Source organism: Halichoerus grypus, chromosome 1 (genome assembly GCF_964656455.1).
Source record: "Halichoerus grypus chromosome 1, mHalGry1.hap1.1, whole genome shotgun sequence".
In the NCBI taxonomy this organism is placed as follows: Eukaryota; Metazoa; Chordata; class Mammalia; order Carnivora; family Phocidae; genus Halichoerus; species Halichoerus grypus.
Window position 1 is genome coordinate 89,430,895 of NC_135712.1, and position 25,650 is coordinate 89,456,544.

Below are 25,650 nucleotides of genomic sequence, written 5' to 3' on the forward strand. Positions count from 1 at the left end.
TATTACACTGTAAATGATAAATATGTATTATAAATTGTACATTATAATGATACAGCTCAGTTAAGAAAATGCTTTTTAAAAATTGTTAATGGTTTTTTTTTAAAGCTATGGCATTAAGATGATATTTTTCTATTACTGGCATTCTTACTATAGTTATTAAAATTACTACTTGGTATCTAATGAACAGCACACATCAATCAGATTTTCTAAATGATTTTCAGTATACTAGGGACAGATGCTAAAGAATTGCCTCAAGATGACTCTGGGGCAATGTATTAATACCCTAGAGTAAGTCTATCCACCATAGGGCCCCAATTCTGATGGAGAGCACTCACTCTAAAATTAAAAAAATTCGGTAAGTTTCTTTCCACCCCTTTCCCTTAACAGCTAGGGGTGACCAAGTCTGAGCCCAGAGAAAAAAGGAATAATTTAATGAAGTCAACTATTTAGTGTCAAGTTCTGGTTTAGATGATAATAGAATAGAAGGTATCTGTTGAGGATGCTGAGCTTAGAAACTGGCCAAACTTAAATTAGGATCTGACTTCTAATACTGTGTGATCTTGTGCAAATTAAGTGACCTGTAAGTTTCAGTCTCCTAATCTGTAAAGTAGAAACAAAGCAATATATTTTCAAATGATAGTAGAGAGAATAAAAATAAGATAATGTACCCAAATTACTTAGTGGAGTACCTAGTACTCAAGTAAGCAGGTCAGTAAATGACAGTTATCAATATGATTACTATTTTTTGTCTTGTTATTTCTTAACAATTAGTTTGTAAGCCTTAGTTTTACAAATAAGGAAATAAGGTCCAGTTTATGTGGTGGTTTTTAAAACTTAAGAGGCAGCATAAAACCACAGTGGAGTCATGGGGGCTTGCTAGAACTCATAGTTCCATCTTCTGCCATGTTTCATGGCCAGAAACTGGCTATAAACTGTTGAGAACTACTGAGGCAAAATGTACAAGTTCTGGTTCAAGATGGCAATAAAAGATGCTCCTGAACTCACCTCCTCCCATGGACATACCTAATCTATAGAGACACACAGGGCAACTCCATCTGAAAGAAATTGAGAAACAAGCTGACTGACTCCTACACATTGGGCAAACAAGAAAACACCAACATTAAAATGGTCTTGACACACCTTCAGCCTACTGAGAACCACTAAGAACAAAGAAGATGCCTTGAACAATCAATAAATTGAGAGACAATTAAGAGCTAGGGACGGGTTGAATAATAATGTTCATCTCCTACAAGACTACGAGAGATGGGTGCATTATCTAAAGCATAGATACCCAACAGAGAGTCAAGGAAAATTTTTTAAAAATGTTCCAAACAAAAGATAAAACTCCAGAAAGAGACTTAAGGAAATGTAGGTAAGTGATTTGGCTGATAAAGAGTTCAAGATAATAGTCATAAAGATGTCAGGAGAACAATGCATGAGCAAAGTGACAATTTCAGCAAAAATATGGAAAATATACGAAAGTACTAAACAGAAATAACAACTCAAAAATACAATAATGGAACTGAAAAATGCTAGATCAAACAACTGAAAGGATCAAAGAACTCAAAAACTGGGCAGTGAAATTCATCCAATCAGAAAAGAAAAAAGATAAAAGAAAAAAGAACAAAGATAGCTTAAGGAACTTATGGGGTATCGTAAAAAAGACCAATATTCACATTATAAGTCCAAAGGAGAAGAGAGAAAAAAAAGGGACAGAAATATTTTTCAAAGAAACAAAACAAATGAGCAAAGGGGGAAAAAGAGGGAGAGGGAGAGAGAGAGAGAGAGAGGGAGGGAGGGAGGGAGAGAGAGAGAGGCAAACCAAGAAGGAGACTCTTAACTATAGAGAACAAACTGATGATTACCAGAAGGGAAGGGGGAGGTGGGTGAGGGGATGGGTGAAATAGGTGATGGGGATTATGGAGTGCACTTGTGATGAGCACTGGCTGTTGAATGGAAGTGCTGCATCCCTAAATTGTAGAGCTGAAACTAATATCACACTGTATGCTAATCAACTGGAATTTAAATAAAAACTTAAAAAAAAAATAAATATTATTCAAAGAAATAATGGCTGAAAACTCACCTAACTTAGGGTAAGAAACAAACATCCAGATTCAGGAAGCTCAGAAAATTCCAAATAAAAATGATCCAAAGAGACCCACACCATGAGACATAATTAAATTGTTAAAAGTTAAGGGGTGCCTGAGTGGCTCAGTCAGTTAAGCAGCTGCCTTCAGCTCGGGTCATGATCCCAGCATCCTACAATCGAGCCCCACGTTGGGCTCCCTGCTCAGCAGGGAGTCTGCTTCTCCCTCTCTCTGCTCTTGTGCTTTCTGGCTTGCTCTCTTTCTCTCCCTCTCAAATAAATAAAATCTTTTATAAAAAAGTTAAAAAAAAAAAAAAACAAGGAGAGAATCTTAAAAGCAACAAAAGAAAAATAACTTATTAATAAGACCTCAAAAGACCATCAGCAAACTTAAGCAGAAATTATGCAGGTTAGAAGAGAGTGCATGAGATACTCAAATTGCTAAAAGAAAAACACTACCAAACAAGAATACTCTACCCAACAAAGCTGTACTTCAGAATTGAAGGAAAGATAAAGTGTTTTTCAGACAAGCAAAAGCTGAAAGAGTTTATCACCACTAAATCAGCCTTATAAGAAATGGTACAGGGATGTCAAGCTAAAATGAAAAAAATTAGTAACAGGAAAACACATTAAAGTATAAGCCTCACTAGTAAAAGTAAATATAAAATTAAATTCAGAATACTCATATTGTAATGGTGGCAGGCAAATCACTTATAAACATACTATGAAGGTTAAACATGCACAAACAAATTTTAATAACCTATAACTGCAATAATTTGTTCATGGATATACATGGTAAAAAGATGTAAATTGCTACTGCAAAAACAAAGTGTGGGGGCAGAAAAAGTCAAAAGGTAGAGCTTTGTATGCATTTGAAGTTAAATAGCTATCGGGCTCAAGTAGACTGTCATAAATATAAAATGTTCTATATAAACATCATGGTAACAACAAAGCAAAAACATATAGTAGATACACATGAGATCAAGAGAAAGGAATCTAGGCATAAGACTAAAGAAAATAATCAAATCACAAAGAGGGCAAGAGAAGAAGAAAGAAATAAAGGAATTACAAAGCAGCCAAAAACAGTTACTAAAATAGCAATAATAAGTCAATACCTATCAATAATTATTTTGTAAATGGACTAAATTCTCCAATCACAACCAAAGGGTTAATAAAGAAATCAAAAAGATATCAAAAAACACACGAAGACAAATGAAAATAAAAACACAGCAGTCCAAAATCTTTAGGATGCAGCCAAAGCAGTTCTAAGAGAGAAGTTTATAGCAATACAGGCCTACCTCAAGAAACAAGAAAAATCTCAAACAACCTCACCTTACACCTAAAGAAAGTGGAAAAAGAAGAACAAAGCACAGACCTAGTATGAGGAAGGAAATAATAAGAGTGGAAATAAATGAAATAGAACCCCCCCAACCACACACACACACACACACACACACACACAATAGAAAAGATTCATAAAATCAAGATCTGGTTATTTGAAAATATAAACCAAATTGATAAAACTTTAGCCAGATTCATCAAGAAAAAGAGGGAGAGGACTCAAATAAATAAAATCAGAAATGGAGGGGAAATCACAATCAATAGAGCAGAAATGCAAAGAATTTTAAGAGTATTATAAAAAAAAATTATATGCCAACCAACCAGACAACCTAAAATAAATAAATTCCTATAAATTTACAATCTTCCAAAACTGACTCAGAAAGAAATAGGAAATTTAAACAGACCAATTAATAGTAACAAAATTGAACTGGTAATCAGAAAACTCCTAAAAAACAAAAGTTCAGAAACCTTTGTGTTCACAGGTGAATTCTACCAAACATTTAAAGAAGAGTTAATACCTATTCTTCTCAAACCATTCAAAAAAAAAAAGAGGAAGGAAAACTTCCAAATTCATTCTATGAGGTCAGCATTACCTGACTCCAAAAGCAAAGACATCACAAAAGACAACCACAGTCCAGTATTTCTGATGAAAATAGATGCAAAAATCCTTAACAAAATATTAGCAAACTAAGTTAATTAATACATTAAAAGAATTATTCACCATGGCCAAGTGGGATTTATTCCAGTGATGCAGGTGGTTCAATACTATCAAATCAATGTGATAATCACATTAACAAGAAGAAAAATAAAAACCATATGATCCTCTCAATAGATGCAGAAAAATCATTTGACAAAATACAACATCTGCTCATGATAAAACTCTCAACAATTTGGGTTTAAAAGGAACATACCCCAACATAATAAAGCCATATACAAAAATCCCACCGATAACATCAAACTCAATGGTGAAAACCTGCAAGCCTTTCTTCTAAGATCAGAAACAAGGCAAAGATGTCCACTGTCAACACTTTTAATCAACATAGTACTGGGAGTCATAGGCACAGCAGTCAGAGAAGATATAAAATGCATCCAAATTAGTAAGGAAGAAGTAAAACTGTCACTGTTTCCAGATGGCATACTATCTATAGAAAACCCTAAAGACTCCACCAAAAAAGCTATTAGAACTAATAAATGAATTCAGTAAAGTTGCAGGACACAAAATTAATATACAGAAATCTGTTGTTTTTATACACTAATAACAAAGTAGCAGAAAAAGAAATTAAGAAAACAGTCCCATTTACAATTGTACTAAAAAGAATAAAATCCCTAAGAATAAATTTAAGCAAACTGGTGAAGGACCTATACTCTGAAAACTATAAGACACCGATGAAAGAAATGGAAGATAACACAAATGGAAAGATATACCATGCTCATGGATTGGAAGAATATCATTAAAATGTCCATACTACCTAAAGCAATTTACATTCAATGCAATCCTTATCAAAATACCAATAGCATTTTCCACAGAACTAGAAAAAATATCAAAATTTGTATGGAGGCACAAAAGACTTCAAATAGCCAAAACTCTTGATAAGAAGAACAAAGTTGGAGGTATCACAATCCCAGATTTCAAGACATACTACAAAGTAGTGTCAAAAGAGTATGGCACTAGCATAAGAATAGACACTAGCATAAAAACAGATCAATAGAATAGGATTGAGAGCCAAGAAATAAACTCACATATATACAGTCAACTAATCTATGAATAAGGAGGCAAGAATATACAATGAGGAAAAGCATTGTTTTCAATAAATGGTGCTGTGAAAACTGGATGGCTTCATGCAGAAGAATGAAACTGGACCACTTTCTTATACTATACACAAAAATAAGCCCAAAATGGATTAAAGTCCTAAATGTGAGACCTGAAACATAAAACTCTACAAGAAAAGAGACAGTAATTTTTTTGACATCAGCCTCAGCAATATATTTATGTATATGTCTCTTCAGGCAAGAGAAACAAAAGCAAAATTAAACTATTGAGACTACCTCCCCCAAAAAAGCTTTTGCACAGCAAAGGAAAACACCAACAAAACAAAAAAGCAACCTACTGAAAGGGAAAAGAGATCTGTAAATTATCCAATAAGGGGTTAATGTCCAAAATATATAACAAATTCATACAACTTAACACTAAAAAACAATCTGATTAAAAAATGGGCAGAGGGACTGTAGCCATTTTTCTAAAGAGGATATACAAAGGACCAATAGATATAGGAAATGATGCTCAACATCACTCATCATCAGGGAAATGCAAATCAAAATCCTGATAGATCACCTCACACCAGTCAGAATGGTTAGTATCAAAAGATAAAAAATGGGGGCGCCTAGGTGGCTCAGTCAGTTAAGCATCTGACTCTTGGTTTTGGCTCAGGTCATGATCTCAGGGTCGTGAGATTGAGCCCTGAGTCATGGAGTCTGCTTCAGATTCTTTCTCCTTCTCCCTCCCCCTCTGCCCCTACCTGCTCCCACATGCTCTCTCTCTCTCTGTCTCTCTAAAATAAATAAATCAAATCTTAAAAAAAAGGAAAGATAAGAAATGACAAGTATTGGTGAGGATGTTAAGAAAAGAGAACTCTTGGGTACTGCTGGTAGGAATGTAAATTGGTACAGACACTGTGGAAAATAGTATTCAAAAAATTAAAAATCAAAATGCCATATGGTCCAGTAATTCTGCTACTAATTATTTACCCAAAGAAAACAAAAACACTAATTTGAAAAAATATATATTTTTTTTCAAATTAGTATATATATATATTTTTTCAAATTAGTTATATATATATATTTTTCAAATTAATATATATGTATATATATATATATACACACCTTTTATTGCAACATTATTTACAACAGCCAAGACAGGGAAGCAACTCAAGCGTCCATTGATAGATAAAGAGATAAAAAAGATAGGATGTGTGTGTGCATGTATGAATATATATGAATATTTCTGTGTTTATATATATATGTATAAATTATGGAATATTTATCATAAAAAGAATGAGATCTTGCTATTTGAAAAAACATGAAAGGACAATAATAGGGTATTATGCTAAGTGAAATAAGTCAGAAAAAGACAAATAGCATATGATTTCACTTATTTGTGGAATCTAAAAAAACAAATGAACAAATGAAAAAAAATACAGAGAATAAACTGGTGGTTGAGGTGGGTAGGGAATAGGTAAAATAGATAAGGGAGAGTAAGAGGTACAAACTTCCAGTTATAAAATAAGTCATGGAGATGAAAAATACAGCCTAGGGAATATAGTCAATAATACTATAATAATGCTAAAAGGTAAGTGATGGTGACTACAGTCACTGTGATGAGTACTGAGTAATGTATTGAATTGTCAAATCAATATGTTGTACACCTGAAACTAATATAATGATGTATATCAATTATTTTTCAGTAATAAATATACATTTGGACTCAAATAAATTAGAAATGAAAGAAGAGACATTATAACTGATACCACACAAATACAAAGAATCATAAGAAACTATGAACAATTATATACCAAAAAATTGGACAACCTAGAAGAGATAAATTCTTAGAAACATACAACCTACCAAGACTGAATCATGAAGAAATAGAAAATCTAAATAGACCAGTTACTAGTAAGGAGACTAAATCAGTAATCAAAAATTTGCCAACAAACAAAAGTCCAGGACCAAATGACTTAACTGGTGAACACGATCAAATATTTAAAGAATTAATAAGAATCCTTTTCAAACTCTATTTAAAAAATAGAAGCAGAGGGAATGCTTCCAAACTCAATTCATGAGACCAGCATTACCCTGATACCAAAGTTAGACAAGGACTACAAGAAAAGAAAATTACAGGCCAATATTACTAAAGAATATAGAAGCAAAATTCTTAAACAAAATATTAGGAAACAGTATTCAACAGCATTCTAAAAGGATCACACACCATGATCAAGTGGTATTTATCCAAAGGATGAACGAATGTTTCAACATTGGCAAATCAGTCAATGTGCCACACCACATTAACAAAATGAAGGATAAGGATATGATCATATGAATAGATGCAGAAAGAAACATTCGGCAAAATTCAACATCCATTCATGATAAAAACTCTCAACAAAGTGGGTACAGAGGGAATGTACATCAATATAACAAAGGCCAATGATAAGTCCACAGCTACCATCATACTCAATAGGGAAAAGCTGAAAGATTTTACTTTAAGTTATAGGACCAAGATAAGGATCCCACTCATACCACTCATTCAGCATAGTACTGGAAGTCCTAGTCCAGAGCAATTAGGAAAAAAAAAAAACAGAAAAGAAAAGGGGAGGGGAGTGGAGGGGAGTGGAGGGAAGAGAAAAGGCATCTATTTAGGAAAGAAACAAGTAAAACTATTTTCAGATCACATTATGTATCGAAACCATAAAGACTCTACCAAAAAACTGTTAGAGTAAACAAATTCAGTAAAGTTGCAAGATATAAAATCAATATATAAAAATTCATTTGTGTTCATATACATTAATAACAAAGTATCAGAAAGAGAATAAATAAAATAATAAATAAAATAAAATTTGAAAATAACCACATTTGCAATTGCAATACTAAAATACCTAGGAATACATTTAACCAAGGAAGCAAAAGGGCAACACACTGAAAACTGTTAAGACACTGATGAAAGAAATCAACAAGGACACATGGAAAGCTATTTCATGTTCATGAATTGGAAGAATATTGTGAAATGTCCATACTACCCAAAGCCATCTATAAATTCAACTAATTTCTATCAAAATTCCAATGGCATATTTTTTAGAGAAACAGAAAAACAATCCTAAATTATGTATGGAAGGACCAAAGTCCTCAAATAGTAAAAGCAATCTAGAGAAAGAACAAAGCCAGAGGCATTATGCTTACTTACTTCAAATTATTTAACACAACTATAGTAACTAAAACAGTATGTTATTGGCATAAAAAAGAAACATGGCTCAAAGAAACAAAAGAGAGCCTAAACTTATTATATATGGCCAGTTAATTTATGACAAAGAGCCATGAATATACAATAGGGAAAGGATAATTTACTCAATAAGTGGTGTTAGAAAAAGTGGACAAGCACATGCAAAAAAAAATAGTAAGATGGAACCTTATACCATATACAAAAATTAATTCAAAACTGGTCAAATACTTGAACATTAAACCTGAAATCATAACACTCCTAGATGAAAACACAGGGGGTCAGTTCCTCGACATTGGTCTTGGCAACAGTTACTTGGATTTGATATCCAAAGCAAAGGCAACAAAAACAAAAATAAACAAGTGGGACTGCATTAAACTAAAAAGCATCTGCACAGAAAGGAAAACCATCAACAAAATGAAAAGGCAACTAACTGAATGGGAGAAAATATTTGCAAATCATATAACCAATAAGGATTAATATCTAAAATACACAAAGAACTCATACAATTCAATAGAAAAAAAAAAGTCTGTTTAAAAATTGGGAAGAAGAGGGGCGCCTGGGTGGCACAGTGGGTTAAGCATCTGACTCTTGGTTTCAGCTCTGGTTGTGATCTCTGGGTAGTGAGATGAAGCCCCGGAAGGGGCTCCATGCTCAGCCTGGAGTCCGCTTAAGACTCTCTCCCTCTGTCCCTCCTCCCATGCTCTCTCTCTCTAAAATAAATAAATAAAATATTTTTAAAAATGGGAAGAAGAATTTAATAGACATTTTTCCAAAGAAGACATTCAAATGGCCAACAGGTACATGAAAAAGGTGCTCATCATCAGTAATCATCAGGGAAATGCAAATCAAAACCACAATGAGATTTTTGGTTGGACTCACAACTGTAAGAATTGCTCTCATCAAAAAAACAAGAGATAAACAAGTGTTGGTGAAGACGTGGAGAAAAGGAAACACCTGTGCTCGGTTGTTGGCAACGTAAATTGATGCAGTCAGTATGGAAAGCAATGTGGAGGCTCCTCGAGAAATTAAATGGAACCACCATATTACACAGCAAACCCAGTTCTGTGTATACATCCAAAATAAATGAAAGCAAGATATTAAAGAGTTATCTGCACTCTGTTTTTCTGCAGCATTATTTACAACAGCCGAGATATGGAAGCAACCCAAGCGTCCTTCTACAGGTGAATGGTGTACTGTTTAATTATACCCCAAAGCTGAATTTTTTTTTCTTTTTTTTTAAGATTTTATTTCTTCATTTGAGAAAGAGAGAGAAACAAAGCATGAGCAGGGGGAGGAGGCAGAGGGAGAGGGAGAGGGAGAAGCAGACTCCCCGCAGAGCAGGGAGCCTGATGCAAGGCTCGATCCCAGGACTCCGCAATCATGACCTGAGCCGAAGGCAGACGCTTCACCGACTGAGCCACCCAGGTGCCCCCAAAGCTGAAATTTAAAAAAACAAATAAATGAGAGGGCAGCATAAAAATGACCCACATCTTCTCCAAGAAATCATTACTTATAAGATGAAGAATTGCCAACTGAAGTGGAACCAGAAGTGACAATATTTTTAGGTGCTACCTTCAGTATCTAAATTATGCTCAAACTATTACTTGCCTGGTAATAAGAATTGTTTATCCTAAGTGAAACTAACGAGTAAACCAAATTCTCGTCTGTCCTCATTTTGAACTGACATATTTTTTCCTTACCCCAAATTAGCTGTACATCCAGCTAATTGCATCAGTAAGTGACTAATTGGTAGGTAGCTGTGTGAGCAATTACCCGATTTGCACATGTAAGTGATGCTTATTTCAAGTTTACTTCTCATGCCAAGCTTTAGAAATTTGACTCAGAAGTTCAGGAAGACAAAGTGAATCAAAACTGCATCACACCTTGTTTACAATCATAAATAGAGGATAAGTATTACTTGTGATATGCTATTTGAAGTAATGTAAATATCTCAAAATATCTTCAGATTGTACTTTTCAAGTATTTATAAAAAATAAAAACAAAAGCCAAATGTTCCATTTTGCCAAAAATCAAAAGCTTAAACTGTACTCTGTCAGGTGGGCTATGCAACAGGACAAGTGGCAGTAATCTATCCAGGAAATTACAGAATCCTGAATAATCATTTCAAGATTTTAATGAAATAAAAATGACCCTATATCCTGGCAATATTACTACAATCACACAACAGTGATTTCTCTCAGCATTTAAGTACGGGACAAATAACAGAAGAGATTTTACTGAACTCCCAATCTTTTTCAGCAGGGCATTTAATTTCAAATGGTTGCAATGGTGAATTTAAAAACTTTCAACTATGTGACTCTTAACCTCTCTCTTTGTAATTTACCACCCTCTCTTTCATTTACCAGGTCCTACAAAATAAGAAAAAAAAAAAGTCATGAACTTTCACAATATACTAAATTACAAATTATTTTCTTTCAAAAATATGTCCCAGTAGTTTCTTGATATTATAAAAGATTTATTTTTGTTACTACATTTTCTATGTCAGCCTTTTAAATGAAAAATGCTTTTCATGTAACAAAATGACCTCAAAGTCATTTTAAAATATTCAACAGGTATATATAAGATCCCACATAAATTATTCAACAGGTACATATGAGATCCCAAATAAATTGGAAGATAGGTGTATAGAAAGATTATTTCACCCAGATACATTGTTTTCTCTCATTAAAAAAAAATTCAACAGGGCTTTAAAAAATACTTGATATATTACTATAGATTCAGAAGGTATAACAATGAACATAATAGACCCAGAGATGTGCAACTTTCTAAAAAAGGAAACATAATATTTACCAGCAAAGTGCAACATGAGACAGAGAATTCAAATATAAATTCAAACATAAATATAAATCATAATAAATATAACAATTTACACATAATCCAAGCAGATGCTCTCAAAATTTGCTTCTAGGATGTTGTAAATAATTTATTTTACATGTCATGTAGTAAGCTTTAATTTGATATTTTTCTAACATAAGATGTTAAAAATATACTTTATTCCAGATTTAGTTTTTTTGTTTTTTTTGTTTTTTTTCTAAATAGCTTACTGGCGTCTAGTTACCATGAAAACTTGCAGGTGCATTACTTTTTCCAACCATCATCAATGTGAATAATATCAAACAGCTTCAATAAGATAATCCATAAACAGGAGCTCCATGGAATTTTTCAAATCAGAATAATCAAATTCAGTTATCATTATAAAGTAGATATTCCAAACCAATTAAAAATGGATTCTGGTAAAGCACCATTTATTTGGCACAATTATTTTCTTTAGAAGAAGGACTTTAAGATAATATGACATGCGAAACTAGGTGTCAGACTACAGTGTGTGCTACTGTGGAAAGGATTTAGAATCTGATATTGGAAAGGGAAAGTTATATTTAAAGGTCCCATGAAGAAGCCGTGGGTACTATATCAGCTGTTTGGGGATCATGAAGAATTAAGAGATCTCACGCTAGGTTTGTCCCCCCAAAATAATTTCTTTTGTCTTTGTCCCCTCTTTACTAGACTTGAACAATCACAAAGAGCAAGAATTGGAAGTAAATAAAATAATAACTAAGACAACTGAATATCATTCAAAAAAAGCTATGTATAGTTTAACTAGCTGTAACATGGGAAAATTTCTTCTCAAACAGGAATGGATGTCCATGTTCATATATTGCCAACCCCAAGTTGTACCCCAAAATACATTATAAATGTCTGCATTATAAACTTAACCAACTCACCTCAAAGGAAGCAACAATGACAGCAAGAGCCTAGCAAAGACCATCTGGTGCCCATCCACATATTAAACATGTAGTTAGGTTCCTAACAAAGCCCTGTGGCTTGTTCTCAGTGATGTTATACACAAGTGCGTAATGAAATTCTCCACCACAAATAAATCTAAAAACAAATCAAGGATCACACTAAATCTGGGGATTCTTTATCTGTTTTGCCCACACTGCCTATCACAGTTTTCCACTGAGTGAATAAATGATTTCTCTGTGTCCGTGAATCCAGCCACAGTATTCAATATTGGCTGACCTGAGAAATTTACCATTAGGTTAGAAAGTTCAACTGCCTTTTTTCATTTCACTGCAGAATCACCATCACAACTTCTGGGTGGAATGGCTTCTTTGTTTAAGAAGAGAAATGACTGGCAGAGTGGTGCCATGCACAGACTTCAACTGACATGGAGATGTAAGAGAACTAGTAGAAAGAGAAGTCCCATGAGTGCCAACTACAGCTCTTCCACTGTTTTCTGCAGCTTTACCCTTCAGAGAATCTGCTTCCTTGGGTGTAAAATTACTGCCTGCTTTATCTACTTTCCAGAGAATTGGTTTAAATAAGATGCACTTGAAATGTTTTGTAGACCATAAAGCATTAGTCAAATAAAAGTTATTACTGTATTTCATAGCATAAGAGAAGAAACACGTTATTAGATTTGGTCTGTCCCTATTTCTGAACTTCTACTGACAGATCCATTTATTGATGATAAAAATTTACCTTAATTGAAAACCAATCTTTAATGAACCTCTAAGCTGTCAATGATTGTAAGATACACAATTTCTGCTTCTACCTTTTGTATACTCCTCTTTTCCAAGAGCTAACAAGGGACTTTGAGGAAACACAGGCATCTTTATAACTAACTGTACCTTTACCAATTAAGAAGGCAATATACCATGTTCAAATTAATCTGGGTGGGAAATGAAAATTCTGTCTCTTAAAAACCATGGGAAGAATTTGCACAAGCAAATAAACTTGCATCTGGATCTTTTATGTAAATTGTGAAAAGGATACATGATCTTTTTTTTTCTCTGTCTAAAAACAAATACATTTAAAACATCTGAATCATTCCAGATAAACTGACTGAATGCAAATTAACAGTATAGCATTGAGAGCAGCCATCATGGAATCATGCAAATAGTAGACTAATCCCAGTTGCCAAATACACAAATAATTTTGATAGCATAAATGTAGAACAGATATTCTAGTTAATTCTAAATTTCTTGAGAAACAAATCTCATACTTTCTACTGACAAAGGAAAAAATATGTGGATGAACTACTATCATAACTAAATATAATGTTGGCTGGCATTGTTATTTGTGCACACATTTTTCTAAAACCTATTATAAATTATAGACATAAGAATTTTATAAATAAAGAAAACAGTCTGGATAAGACTCAGTAAGAAACAAGCAATTAATCTTACTGTAAAATGTTTTTTTTTTTAATACAGTGATGCAGCAGTACAAAAAAAAGTATCACTTTTTCATGATGCAAGTGAAAATAAGCTATTAAAACCATCCTAGACACACTGAATATTCATCCACATTATAAGACCTTTAAGCCATTCAACAATCTGGAAATATTTCTTAGTCCATTCAGGCTGCTACAACAAAACACCACAAACTGGTGGCTCATAAACAACAGAAACAACTTTAATTTTTTTTAATTTAAATTCACGTTAGTTAACATACAATGTAGCACTGGTTTCAGGAGCAGAATCCAGTGATTCATCACCCAGTGCTCCCCCTAACAACAGACATTTCCCACAGTTCTGGAGACTAGAAACTCCAAGATCAAATCCAAGATGCAAGGTGCTGGCAGATTTAGTGTCTGGTAAGGACCCACTTTCTGGTTCATAGACAGCACCTGTGTCTGTGTTCTCACATGGTGAAAGGGGTGAGCTAGCTCTCTAGGTTCTCTTTTATAAGGGCACTGATCCCAATCATAACATTCCATCCTCATGACATAATTACCACCAAAAGGCCCCACCTCCTAATACCATCACCTTGGGGATTAGAATTTAAATATATGAATTTTAGGGGGACACATTCTCTCTGTAGCATTCTCCATAGTTTATAAACAGGGAATGGGCGAGCATGAAGCTGTGTTCCTGAACAGGCTTCCTTCTGCTACAAGCAGCTAATTACAAGGCAAAAGCCTACCCCAAAGGCAAGCCTAAGGCAAAACTGGAAAGGAGGGAATTTTTGTCTAAGCCTGAGGCTCCCCTCTTCAAGTATCCATACTGTCTCCAGGATGCTCCTGTAACATGTACTTCACCAGCTCTCAACGTGCCCTCTTGAATATTGCTGTTGACTTCTTATTCCAAGAGTGCAGGTGACAGGGAAGGAAAAAGAAAGATAATTGAGCATCTCTTATATCCCTGGCTCTAGTTTAGTTTTATATATTATTCCATTAATTATGCTGAAGATAATTAACAGAGGTGAGAAGGTGTTGGTGCAAAGATCCAAACATAGACCTCCATTGTCTTTCACTAAATCATGCTGCCTCCTTGAAAAAATAAGATATATTACATCCTGGGGAGGTTTGTGTTTCATTAAGAGAGAGTCTTTTTTTGAAGACTAAAAGAAACCAAGACAGGGGCCCTTTCTGGTCCCTGCTGTGACTTGTTGAGTCTTCAGGCAAGTAGTTGGCACCCTTAGTGCCAACCTGTCCCCTCTGCTTTCTGTAGCTGGAAAGAATAATGGTGGTAACTCTTCAGGCTCTTATATGTCATTCCCCTCTCTTGCTAATTTTAAAGAAGTTTCAACTTCTGAAAAAAAACAGTTAAAATCAAGTACTTTACTGGCTTCTCTTGTGTTTTGCTAAGAATCCATCCTCCATTCCTTGATTAATTCATTCACTGAGTAACATCATGGCCCCAGGTATTCTGCTAGTATTGAGGTTTTCACTATAAACTAGATGCCTCACTATCCCCCCGACATGTTTGCTTTCACCCCAGGCCAACCTTGAAGGAAAACTACTGCATCACCTTTTGTTTCCCCAAGATATCCTTGAGCTGCAAAATCACTGGTGAACAAGAGACACTGAATATTTTGTAGAAAAGTCAGAGAAAGTGAATATCTCACACACCACAGACTCCTACTTCCAAAATGTTCCTAAGTCATGTCTATTCACTAAAGTCCCTCTGGCTAAGCACCTAACCAGAGTCCCCCTTCACCAGGACCCATTCCCTCAATTATGCCCCAGCTTTGTTCATTGGCTGCTTTAGCCACCGTATCCCTGCGCTTGGCCTCACTGCTGCTACTGACCCCAAATATTGCAACTATATTTATGCAGAACAAAGATGCTTTGCCTTAACTTTTCTGGATTTGAGAACTTAAATCCAAGCATTTTGCAAGCAAGGTGATCTCCAAGCATTGGAACTTCACTTCTTTAGCAAAAGCAGTCGATCATAAGTAACAACAACAAAATAGTGTCACCTTCAAAGAGTATAGAGTCTAATGAAAAAAGACATATGTACCTAGACAATAATTTTGTGCAAAAATGCTAAAACAGAAACATACTAGAGTTACCATAGGGAGACAGAGATGAGAGCTCTTTCTTTAAGCCTGAGGTGTCAGGAAACACATAAAAAGAACTGTCAGGAATCTTGAAAAATAGGAGATCGAAGTTTTCCAAGTACACAGGATTGAGAAGGGGGCTCTAAGAAGAAAGAACATGGACAAAGGCAAGGAGACATGAGAGGTCAGGGCATGTCTGAGAACAAATAGCTCACTGTGGCTGTGAGATCAGGAATCAGAGCAAAGAGACACTGTAGTACCAGCTTTATTTCAAAATTCACCTACTTCCCTGCCCTCATGCACCAGCTTCTCCCTCTGTGCAAAGCAGTGTTCTATCTTTCCATGACAGAAGACAATGCTGGCTGCATATATTTGAGTATGAGAGAATGGGATTAATTTAATAGTTTCGTCTTAATTCTGCTCTGAATTTTCTCAATTTAACTAAATAACTTTAATGCTCTTAGGCACCACGCTTATGACAAACTTTCTTAAAAAGCCATTATAAAAATAGTGATTTTGCTGAAGACTGTACATAGTAAAAATCATTATTCCAGTAGATGGAGCAGAGGTGACATCAGAATAGCAGAACGCTGCCTGGCCCAGAATATACAGCCGAAGTCCAGACACAGCAGAGCCACAAAATGGAAAAAGCACATTTGAGAGCAAAGACTGAACATTACTGAATACAGCTTGGCTAATCACCTAATTTGGACTTAGAAAATTTCATATCCTATTTAAACTGAAGAGGAAAACATCCTTAGGCAAATACCAAAATGATTCCTTAAAGAAACATTTATATTTTAGAACAAGAAAGCTGTAATTCTGATTTGTTTAAAAGTCTCACTGTGGTGCTTTACAATCATTCTACGTAACAGAGAAGGCTAACATTCTTAGTAGAGCCTCTAAATGCATGGGTAATGTGTTTTTTCCCTCCCAGACAATTTGTGAATTGTGTGATTGTCTGATATAGAATTATTAAGAAATAGATCAGTAAACACAGCAGGCTACAAGCTTAGAATCTCTGCCTACACAATGGACCTATGAACAAAGTTACTGCTTAGAAATTGTAACAGCAAAGAACTGACCATGCGGATTCATATTTGAGAAGATATTAGCAAGTGGAATTATAGACATTAAAAGAACTGTGGAGAAGCAAACATTTTGATTACAAATTCTAGCTATTTATTATATATTAGGTAAATGTCTTAAATCTGATGACATTCCTTAGGGATTCTTGAAATCAAGGATGAACTATTCAATTTGTGGGTTTATAAAGTAATTATTGTAAGGAAATAATTTCTAATAGTTATAGGGAATAGGAAATATGTCCACTTTCTCTTAAGAATCTACCATATGTCCTACTCTCCTAAATTCTTTGGCAATTTGCAGAACTGGATTATTCAGAGGCAGACAATGTATGTGTTTAGGACACAAGTAAAGCAGAAGCAGCTCCAAGTTTTTGTTTTTTGGGTTTTTTTTTTTAAGATTTTATTTATTTATTTGACAGAGAGAGAGAGAGCAAGAGCAGGAACACAAGCAGGGGGAGTGGGAGAGGGAGAAGCAGACTTCCTGCCGAGCAGGGAGCCTGATGTGGGACTCGATCCCAGGACACTGGGATCATGACCTGAGCTGAAGGCAGACGCTTAACAACTGAGCCACCCAGGTGCCCGCAGCTCCAAGTTTTTTATTGAAGAACATACCCGGTACTTCACAAACACGTATCAAAATTATCACTGGGAGAAAAACAACTTTGTTAGATCTTAATTTGATCAGGTTTCTAACCTAATGGAAGAGCTTATTAGCCACATACTAAAAACAAACAAAAAAACCCAACAACAACAACAAATTAATTCAGACCCCTAATGTTTAAGGGTATGAAATAATTTAAACCTCAACTCTGCCACAATCTAGTTATATAAATTAGGAAAACACCCTTGCCTTTTTTTATAGTTTCCTTATTGCAAAATGAAGATAATGAAACCTCTCACAGGGGCACCTGGGTGGTTCAGTCAGTTAAGTCTTTTAATTTCGGCTCAGGTCATGATCTGGCAGGGGGGTGAAGGAGGTGTTGTGGGATTAAGCTCAGGATCAGGCTCCATGCTCAACACTCAGCGAGGACTCAGTTTGGGATTCTTGCTCTTGCTCTTCCTCTTCCTCTCCCTCTGCCCCTCCCACCCCAGGGCACACGCATGCGCTCTCTCGCTCTCACTCTCTCTAAAAATAAATAAATCTTAAAAAAAAAAACCTCGCACAAAAAATAGTTATGAGGACAAAGTGATATAAAGTGTAAAAAGCATCCTCAGATGCCATTATTAATGAGAGTATCCTATCCCTTGAGACAAGACTGAAAAAAAAGACAAAAAAAAAAAAAAGTTATAGGTGTTAATCCCAAAGCAAGCTTTTATTTATTTATTTTTTTAAAGATTTTATTTATTTATTTGACAGAGAGAGACACAGCGAGAGAGGGAACACAAGCAGGGAGAGTGGGAGAGGGAGAAGCAGGCTCCCCGCAGAGCAGGGAGCCCGATGCGGGACTCGATCCCAGGACCCTGGGATCATGACCTGAGCTGAAGGCAGTCGCTTAACCAACTGAGCCACCCAGGCACCCCCAAAGCAAGCTTTTAATAATAATCACATTCTAAGCCAACTTACTTTATTTATTTATTTATTATTATTTTTAAAGATTTTATTTGTTTGACAGAGAGAGAGAGAGCATAAGTAGGCAGAGCAGTAAACAGAGGGAGAAGGAGAAGCAGGCTCCCCGCTGAGCAGGGAGAGAGATGTGGGGCTCAATCCCAGGACCCTGAGATCATGACGTGAGCCAAAGGTAGACGCTTAACCGACTGAGCCACCTAGGTGCCCCTAACCCAACTTACTTTGCAGCACATCTTAATGTTAAGCAAGTCAAAATTTCTAATGTTAAAAAAAAAAATAGCTCTGTAATTTTGCATATGTGGAAATATGGTGTCCTCATTTCATACTTCGTCAATCTTCATTAAACAGGAATCATGAATATCGAAGGATTTACTTAACATATCAAGTAAGAATGTCTGAATTGGAAACAAAATCTTTTCATTACATTCTATAAACTCACAACACTGTTTACTCTATGTCTGTATGTTTTCTTGACATGCATTTAAAAAACATATGTATCAGACCAAAAAAAATCATTTTTCAAAATGTCTAATCTCCCATTATAATCACTACTGTGGTAAAAACCATTATATTTTTACTACTTTGAAGAGCAGAGGTTTCCATAAGCAAAATGAAATGTCACTGTTTTAGTCAACTCAGGCTGCCATAACAAAGTACTATAGATAGGGTGGCTTCAACAATAAGAATATATTCCTCATAGTTCTGGAGCCTGGAAGTATAAGATCAAGGTGCCAGCAAGGTCCATTTCTGGTTAGGGCTCTCTCCTTGGGCTGCAGACAACCACATTCTTGTTATGTCTTCACGTGGACCTCCCTTTGTACATGGTGCATATGAGCGGAAAAGAAGCAAGCTCTCTGGTGTCTCTTCCTTTAAAGGCAGTAATACATCATAAGAGTCCCACTGTCATGATCTCATCTAAACCTGATTATCTTCCAAAGGCCCCATTTCTAAATACCATCACACTGGAAGCTAAGGCTTCAACTTATGAATGTTGTGGTATACAATTTAGTCCATAGCAGTCACTTTTGCTGAAACAAAGTATGACCAGTGGCTAAGAGAGTACATGTGTAAACAACTTTAAGCCTCCTCTCTCTCTCTCTCTCTCTCTCTCTCATACACACACATACATACACACACACACACTTCAATCCTGTCATCCATTCCTTCTTGGTGTCCCTAATGGTCAGAGGTTATGTAACTATTCAGTCCCTCAGAGTACTCCTAATTAGAGAAAGTATGATTTTAGGAAGCAATATTTCCCTTCCCCCCCCATAAAAAATTAAATAAATTAATAAATAAATAAATAAATAAATAAATAAAACTATTGAAAATGCATTTTAAGATTATAAAGGAGAAGAAAATTCAAAACTCATAGCATCATTTAACCCTCTTAATTTTAGAATAAAATCCTAAAAAGAAAATGGGATCAACAACAAAGTAAATTTATTAGCAAATTATTAGTGATGTGTACATATACAAAACACAAATATACACATAAATGTTGATTATATATCACAAATTTTATATGCATAGAAAAGTTAATATCAGAATATATATTATTAAATCTATAATGAGGTCTTCTGTGATCTGGCTAAGTTTAATCTACGATTACTATCCCACTGAAATGTTTTGCCATGCTGTTTTATGCCTCTCTATAAAACTACATATATATACATATATATATATACACACACACACATACATATATATACATACACACACATATATATATACACATATATATGTGTGTATATTTATATATATATGTATATATATATGGACTATGTAACTCCCACTCCTCCTGCAAAATGTAGTTATTAAAAGTTAAACACACTGCTCAGAGGAGAATTATTATTGAGTATTTTGTCCATAAAAAAATCAATGAAAATAAATTAAGAATCTATTACAAGAATTAGAAAAGGAATGGGAAACTGTAATGAAGCAAAAGAGAACAAATTATTAAAGAAAAAGCAGATAAAACTGAAAATATAATAGAATTAATAAATTCAACAGCTGTATCTGAAAGAAAAAAATTACTAATGAACCTATTTTTGTAAGAAAAATTAGAAATGCACAAAAATGAATAAGTTATAATAGGAAAATAACCACAGTGAGAATAAATTTTAAAAAATAGAGTATGTTGCTAAACACAATGCAAATAAATTTGAAAATCCAAATAAAATGAATAATTTTCTATGAAAATATAATTTGCTAAAACTGACCTCAGAAGAGATGGAAAATTTAAAGATTGATTTACATAGAAGAAATAGGGAAATCTGTCATGAGGTAAATCCTAAGACATCAGTCCCAGAGGATTTCATGGGGAAACTTTTTATTAAGTCTCTAAAGATCAAGCAATTTTAAAGCTTCTAAAATTTCTTCCATATTATAGGTTAAAGAAGAAAATCACCTGACACAACAAAGATTGCATATATGCACTCAAACCCTCAAATCAATAGCACTTATGAATATCAAAGCAAAAATCCTAATACTAGCAAATTTAATCAACATATACACAAAAAGAATCATACATCATGACAAAGTGAGGTTTATTCTAAGAATTTTCAATACTAGGAAAACTTTTAATAAAATTATGTTATAATATTAATGAATCTCAGAAACATTTTATTGTCTTTGTTAATGCTGAAAAACCATTTGTCAAAATTCAATAACCATTTTTTATTAAAATACTCAATAAAATAGATTTCGATAGCAATTTCCTCCATATGATAAAATACATCCAGCTTAGTCCAAAAGCCACTATCATGCTTAGCAAGCAACACCAGAAGCATGACCAACAAAATCAGAAACAAGACAAGGCTTTTGTCTTGTCCGAGAAATCGGGGGGGGCGGGGAGACGAACCTTGAGAGACTATGGACTCTGAGAAACAAACTGAGGGTTCTAGAGGGGAGGGGGTGGGGGGATGGGTTAGCCTGGTGATGGGTATTAAGGAGGGCACGTTCTGCATGGAGCACTGGGTGTTATACGCAAACAATGAATCATGGAACACTACATCAAAAACTAATGATGTAAGGTATGGTGATTAACATAACATAATAATAAAAAATAAAAACAAAAAACAACAACAAAAAAGTAAAACTGTTACTAACTACAGACAACATCAAGATGTAACTGCATGCATAGAATATCCTAGAGAGTCAAATGGCCTCTGTCACATACAGCAGATGAAACAAACACACTGTGGGGATAAAAGATATTGAGAGAGTTGTATTTGCAAAGAGACTATAACTAGATGAGACATATAAAATACCTCTGAGCTTCCAACTTTCTGTTGGGAAGAAACAGGCAGAGAAAACTGCTCAGCCACCAATAAGTGGATATTTTCCACTGTTTTCTTTATATAAAAGGAAGAAGAAAGACATGGAAGATCCTTCTAGAGGATAAAGCCAAAATCTATGGAGCACAAAAACTAGGGAGCCAGAGCAGAACTAGGACCTAATTCAAGGTTTTTGTTTTTTGTTTTTGTTTTACCCTCAGGGTAGTAAGCTGGCAATATTTACCCAGATGATTTTCAGAACTGCTAAGGACCTCTGACTGCATGCTATATGGTGCCCATTCTTCTTATTTTCAAATCACAGTGATTACTGCCAAGGGAGACAAAGTAAAAAACAGTATTGATATTTACATGTATATTCATAAAGATGCATATGAAACTCGTAACAGTGAGAACTACTTTAGCCTGGGTGGAAACTGGAAAGACTGGGGTCAAGGTAGAAAGGAGACAGACTTTTCTCTGTCCATCTTTTCATATGTAGAATTTCTGGAACCATGAGAAGGCATTCAATATTCAAAAAATAAAATGGAAAATGAAAAAATAATTTAAAATATGTCATAGTACTGGGGTGCCCGGGTGGCTCAGTCAGTTAAGCGTCTGCCTTCAGTTCAGGTTATGATCCCAGGGTCCTGAGATGGAGACCTGCATGGGGCTCTGTGCTCAGCATGGAGTCTGCTTGTCCCTCTCCCTCCCCCTCTGCTACCCTCCCCCACAACCCCCCCCCCTGCCCCACTCACACACTCTCTCTCTCAAATAAATAAAATCTTTAAAAATATATAAGTCATAGGAAACATTAAATTATTGGAAAAAAGACTAAAAGAAAGAAATATAATATGATGATTCCTATATTTCTGATTTGATCAATTTAATGCAATACACCAAGATAGAAAATATATTGTAAGCACTTATGAGGAGACTATGTTTTAGGTATGTTGAGTATCAATTATATCTTAAAGCTAAGCACTGGTTTTAGGATGACCACTGATTCAGGTTTGCCTGGAACTACTCTGGTTTGAGCACTAAAATCCCCATGTCCCAGGAAACCCCTCCTTGGGATGCAAAATATGCTGGTTTTCAGCAATGGGTATAGAAGGTTGGGGGAAAGTACAAAACCCATATGGATGCTCAAAAAATTGAAGCAATAAGTAACACTCCATTTAGTTTCAAATGGATAGGACATAGACTATCCATTCTCAGTAGTTACTGTCACTGTTTTTTCCCCAACTGCTGGTTGGCAACTGTGATTTGCAGTTCATAAAAATGAAACATCCATTGTTGCAGCACTGAGTGATGTGACTTATATGTGCAACCTACGTGCATTGTAATCATGAACATTAACAGTCATCTTTCACTTTCCTGTGGATTAATTAAGCGCTTTGCATTGAGGTAATGCTAGTTTAATTTTAACATTGTGAATACTTTGACCAAGTTTTCTAAGAGTTCAGATAATGAAATGAGAATGATTATAATACAATGTCAGTATAACCCAGACAACTGTATTATTTTAATGACAGAAAGACACATTTAATTGTATTAGGGAGATATTTAACCAAGACAGAGCATTTTATACAATAGGCAGAAAGGAATTTGGGAATGGGCATGGTGGAAAAGGGGATGCAAAAGTACATAGGGAGTAGAAATTTCACAAGTCCTAGATGAAACACTTGGGTACTTATAAATCAGTCATATGTTTTGTTTTTTCCATCTCCCCAAAATACAACAATGTTCAGTCAAAACAGTCAATGTATTAGCCTGTGGACACACATAAGAATAAATGCACATCCTATGATCCACTGGATTATTCTATAAAAATTAATAAAGTTATGTTTCTTGATTCAGAGACGACAGCCATGTAGGCAAACAAAAGGAGAAATTTTGAATAGATGGGTTGACCTATGATAGTGTAAACCAGATTTAATTGGACCTTATTAATAAACACACTTCTCTCTGTATATTCAATGATGCACTGAATCACAACAACAAAATGTTTACTCTAGTTCGTAGATGCTTTGTTTTGAAAAATGGAGTTTCAAATCTTCTTCTAGGTTTTTATGAAGATATTATGAAACCCCAGAAAACATAAAACAAAGAATGCTGATATCTTACCCAAATAAGAACTAGACTTTGCCCATTAATTTCCTATTGCCTTGTAACAAATTACCACAGACTAAATAGCATAAAACAACACCAATTTACTTTTTTATGGTTCTGGAGGATGGGATCCTGAAATGAGTATTACTGGGTTAATCAAGGCATTGGGGCTAAAAATCAAAGTACTAGCATAACTGAGTTCCTTTCTGGGGACTAGGGGAGTATATATTTTTTTGACTTTTCCTGCTTCTAGAGGCCACCTCCATTCCTTGCCTGGTGCTTCTTCACATCTTCAAAATAACCAATAGCTGGTTGAATCTCATAGATCACATCACTCTGACACTGACTCTTCTCCCTTCCTCTCCCATGTTTAAAAAACCTTGTGATTACACTGGAACCACTTGGATAATCAAGGATAGTCTTCTTTTTTTAAAAGATTTATTTATTCATTTGAGAGAGTGAGAGAGTCAAGGGATTGCTAGGGGAGAGGGAGAGAGTCTTAAGCAGAGCTTAAATGTGGGGCGTGGAGCCCAATGCAGGGCTTGATCTCAGGACCCTGAAATCATGACCTGAGCTGAAACCAGGAGTTGGAGGCCTAGCTGACTGAGCCACCCAGGTGGCCATATTCTTCCATCTTAAAGTCAGCTGATTAGCAAACTTAATTCCATCTGCTATCTTAATCCCCCTTTTATCACGTAACATAATATATTCACAAATTCCAAGGATTAGGACTTGAACATCTTGCAGGGCCATTATTCTGACTACCACACTCCTCTATTTACATATTTGGCAGACTACGTGAATGTAAATTTTGACAAATCCCATTCAGCTTATAAACTTCTGGCCAAAGAAAATGCAAAGATATTACCTGCTAAATGCCCTGCACACCTTATATGCAGCACTGCTCAAAGGATGTGTGTTTTGCTCAACTGTGAAACTGAGGATTTCATAATGAAAGCTTTTGATCATTTTTCAGTTATGTCAGTGTATAAGTACTTAATGAGATTTTGGACTTTATAGAAATAAAACTATATATTCTCCTTAGACATAAGCCTACAAGATGACTATTATTGTTACTGGCCATAAAAAAGGATTAAAATCTTGGCCTGCCATAAATTCATTTTGAAAGTATGGGACAAGAATAATGTTTTTCTCTAATTTGGAAATACATTGAAGGTAAAAAGAAAAGGACTGAAATAAAATAGACATTTATGGGTGGTATCTCTAAATCTGATGAACTCTGAATGCCCATAAGGAATCTAGAAAAAAATTGATTGCACCTGAGTTGTTAAGGCTGAAACAAAAACCCAGAAACTACTATAAAACTCCCCCAACCAAAAAAAAAAAAAAAAAATCAGTAGAAAAGGGTAGCCAAGTTAAAGAAGACTATTTCTTTACTAAAACTGTAATTTATTTAAAATCCAATGTTGATTGGATACCCAAGTTCATATAATCTCTGTACTTTAAAACCATTGTCCCTGAAGAAGACAGGTTTAACTTACATTGCCATACGATGTACTCTGAAGTTTTCAAAAATGATGAATATTTTTGGCAGGGATGTCCTATCTGGTAAATGCATACAAGGAAAAGGCCTGGTTGACACAGAATGTCTGCCAGAACAAGCCTTGATATTAAGTGAATTGATACATCTGGGATCTAATTCTAACAAGTCTCAATAGCTGCTGCTTCAAGTAAGTAAAATCCAAAGTAATCCAAAAAAAAATTTTTTTTGAGAGGATATTTAATCTGGTATTATCACATTGAGCTGATACAAGGAATTAGTGGGATAAGGCTTTGATGAGGGCAGAGCTTCAAATCAAAGTAAACATTACATGTAACTATATTCAATTTTAGTGTGACACTAAATACTTACCTAAATACTTAAA

The 25,650-nt window shown here is 34.9% G+C and overlaps 1 protein-coding gene across 2 annotated transcripts in view; it reads right to left on the minus strand.

The window, feature by feature from the left end:
• NAALADL2 (N-acetylated alpha-linked acidic dipeptidase like 2) overlaps nt 1-25,650 on the minus strand; it is a 1,303,067-nt gene that overhangs the window by 968,748 nt on the left and 308,669 nt on the right. Inside the window, exon 4 of one of the 2 annotated variants that reach the window (XM_078069051.1) lies at nt 21,900-21,983. The exons of the other annotated variant lie outside the window; for it this stretch is intronic. Coding sequence (XP_077925177.1) covers nt 21,900-21,939 — 40 coding nt within the window. The 5' untranslated portion in view covers nt 21,940-21,983. The remainder of the gene's footprint in view (nt 1-21,899; nt 21,984-25,650) is intronic. 2 annotated transcript variants of the gene reach the window in all.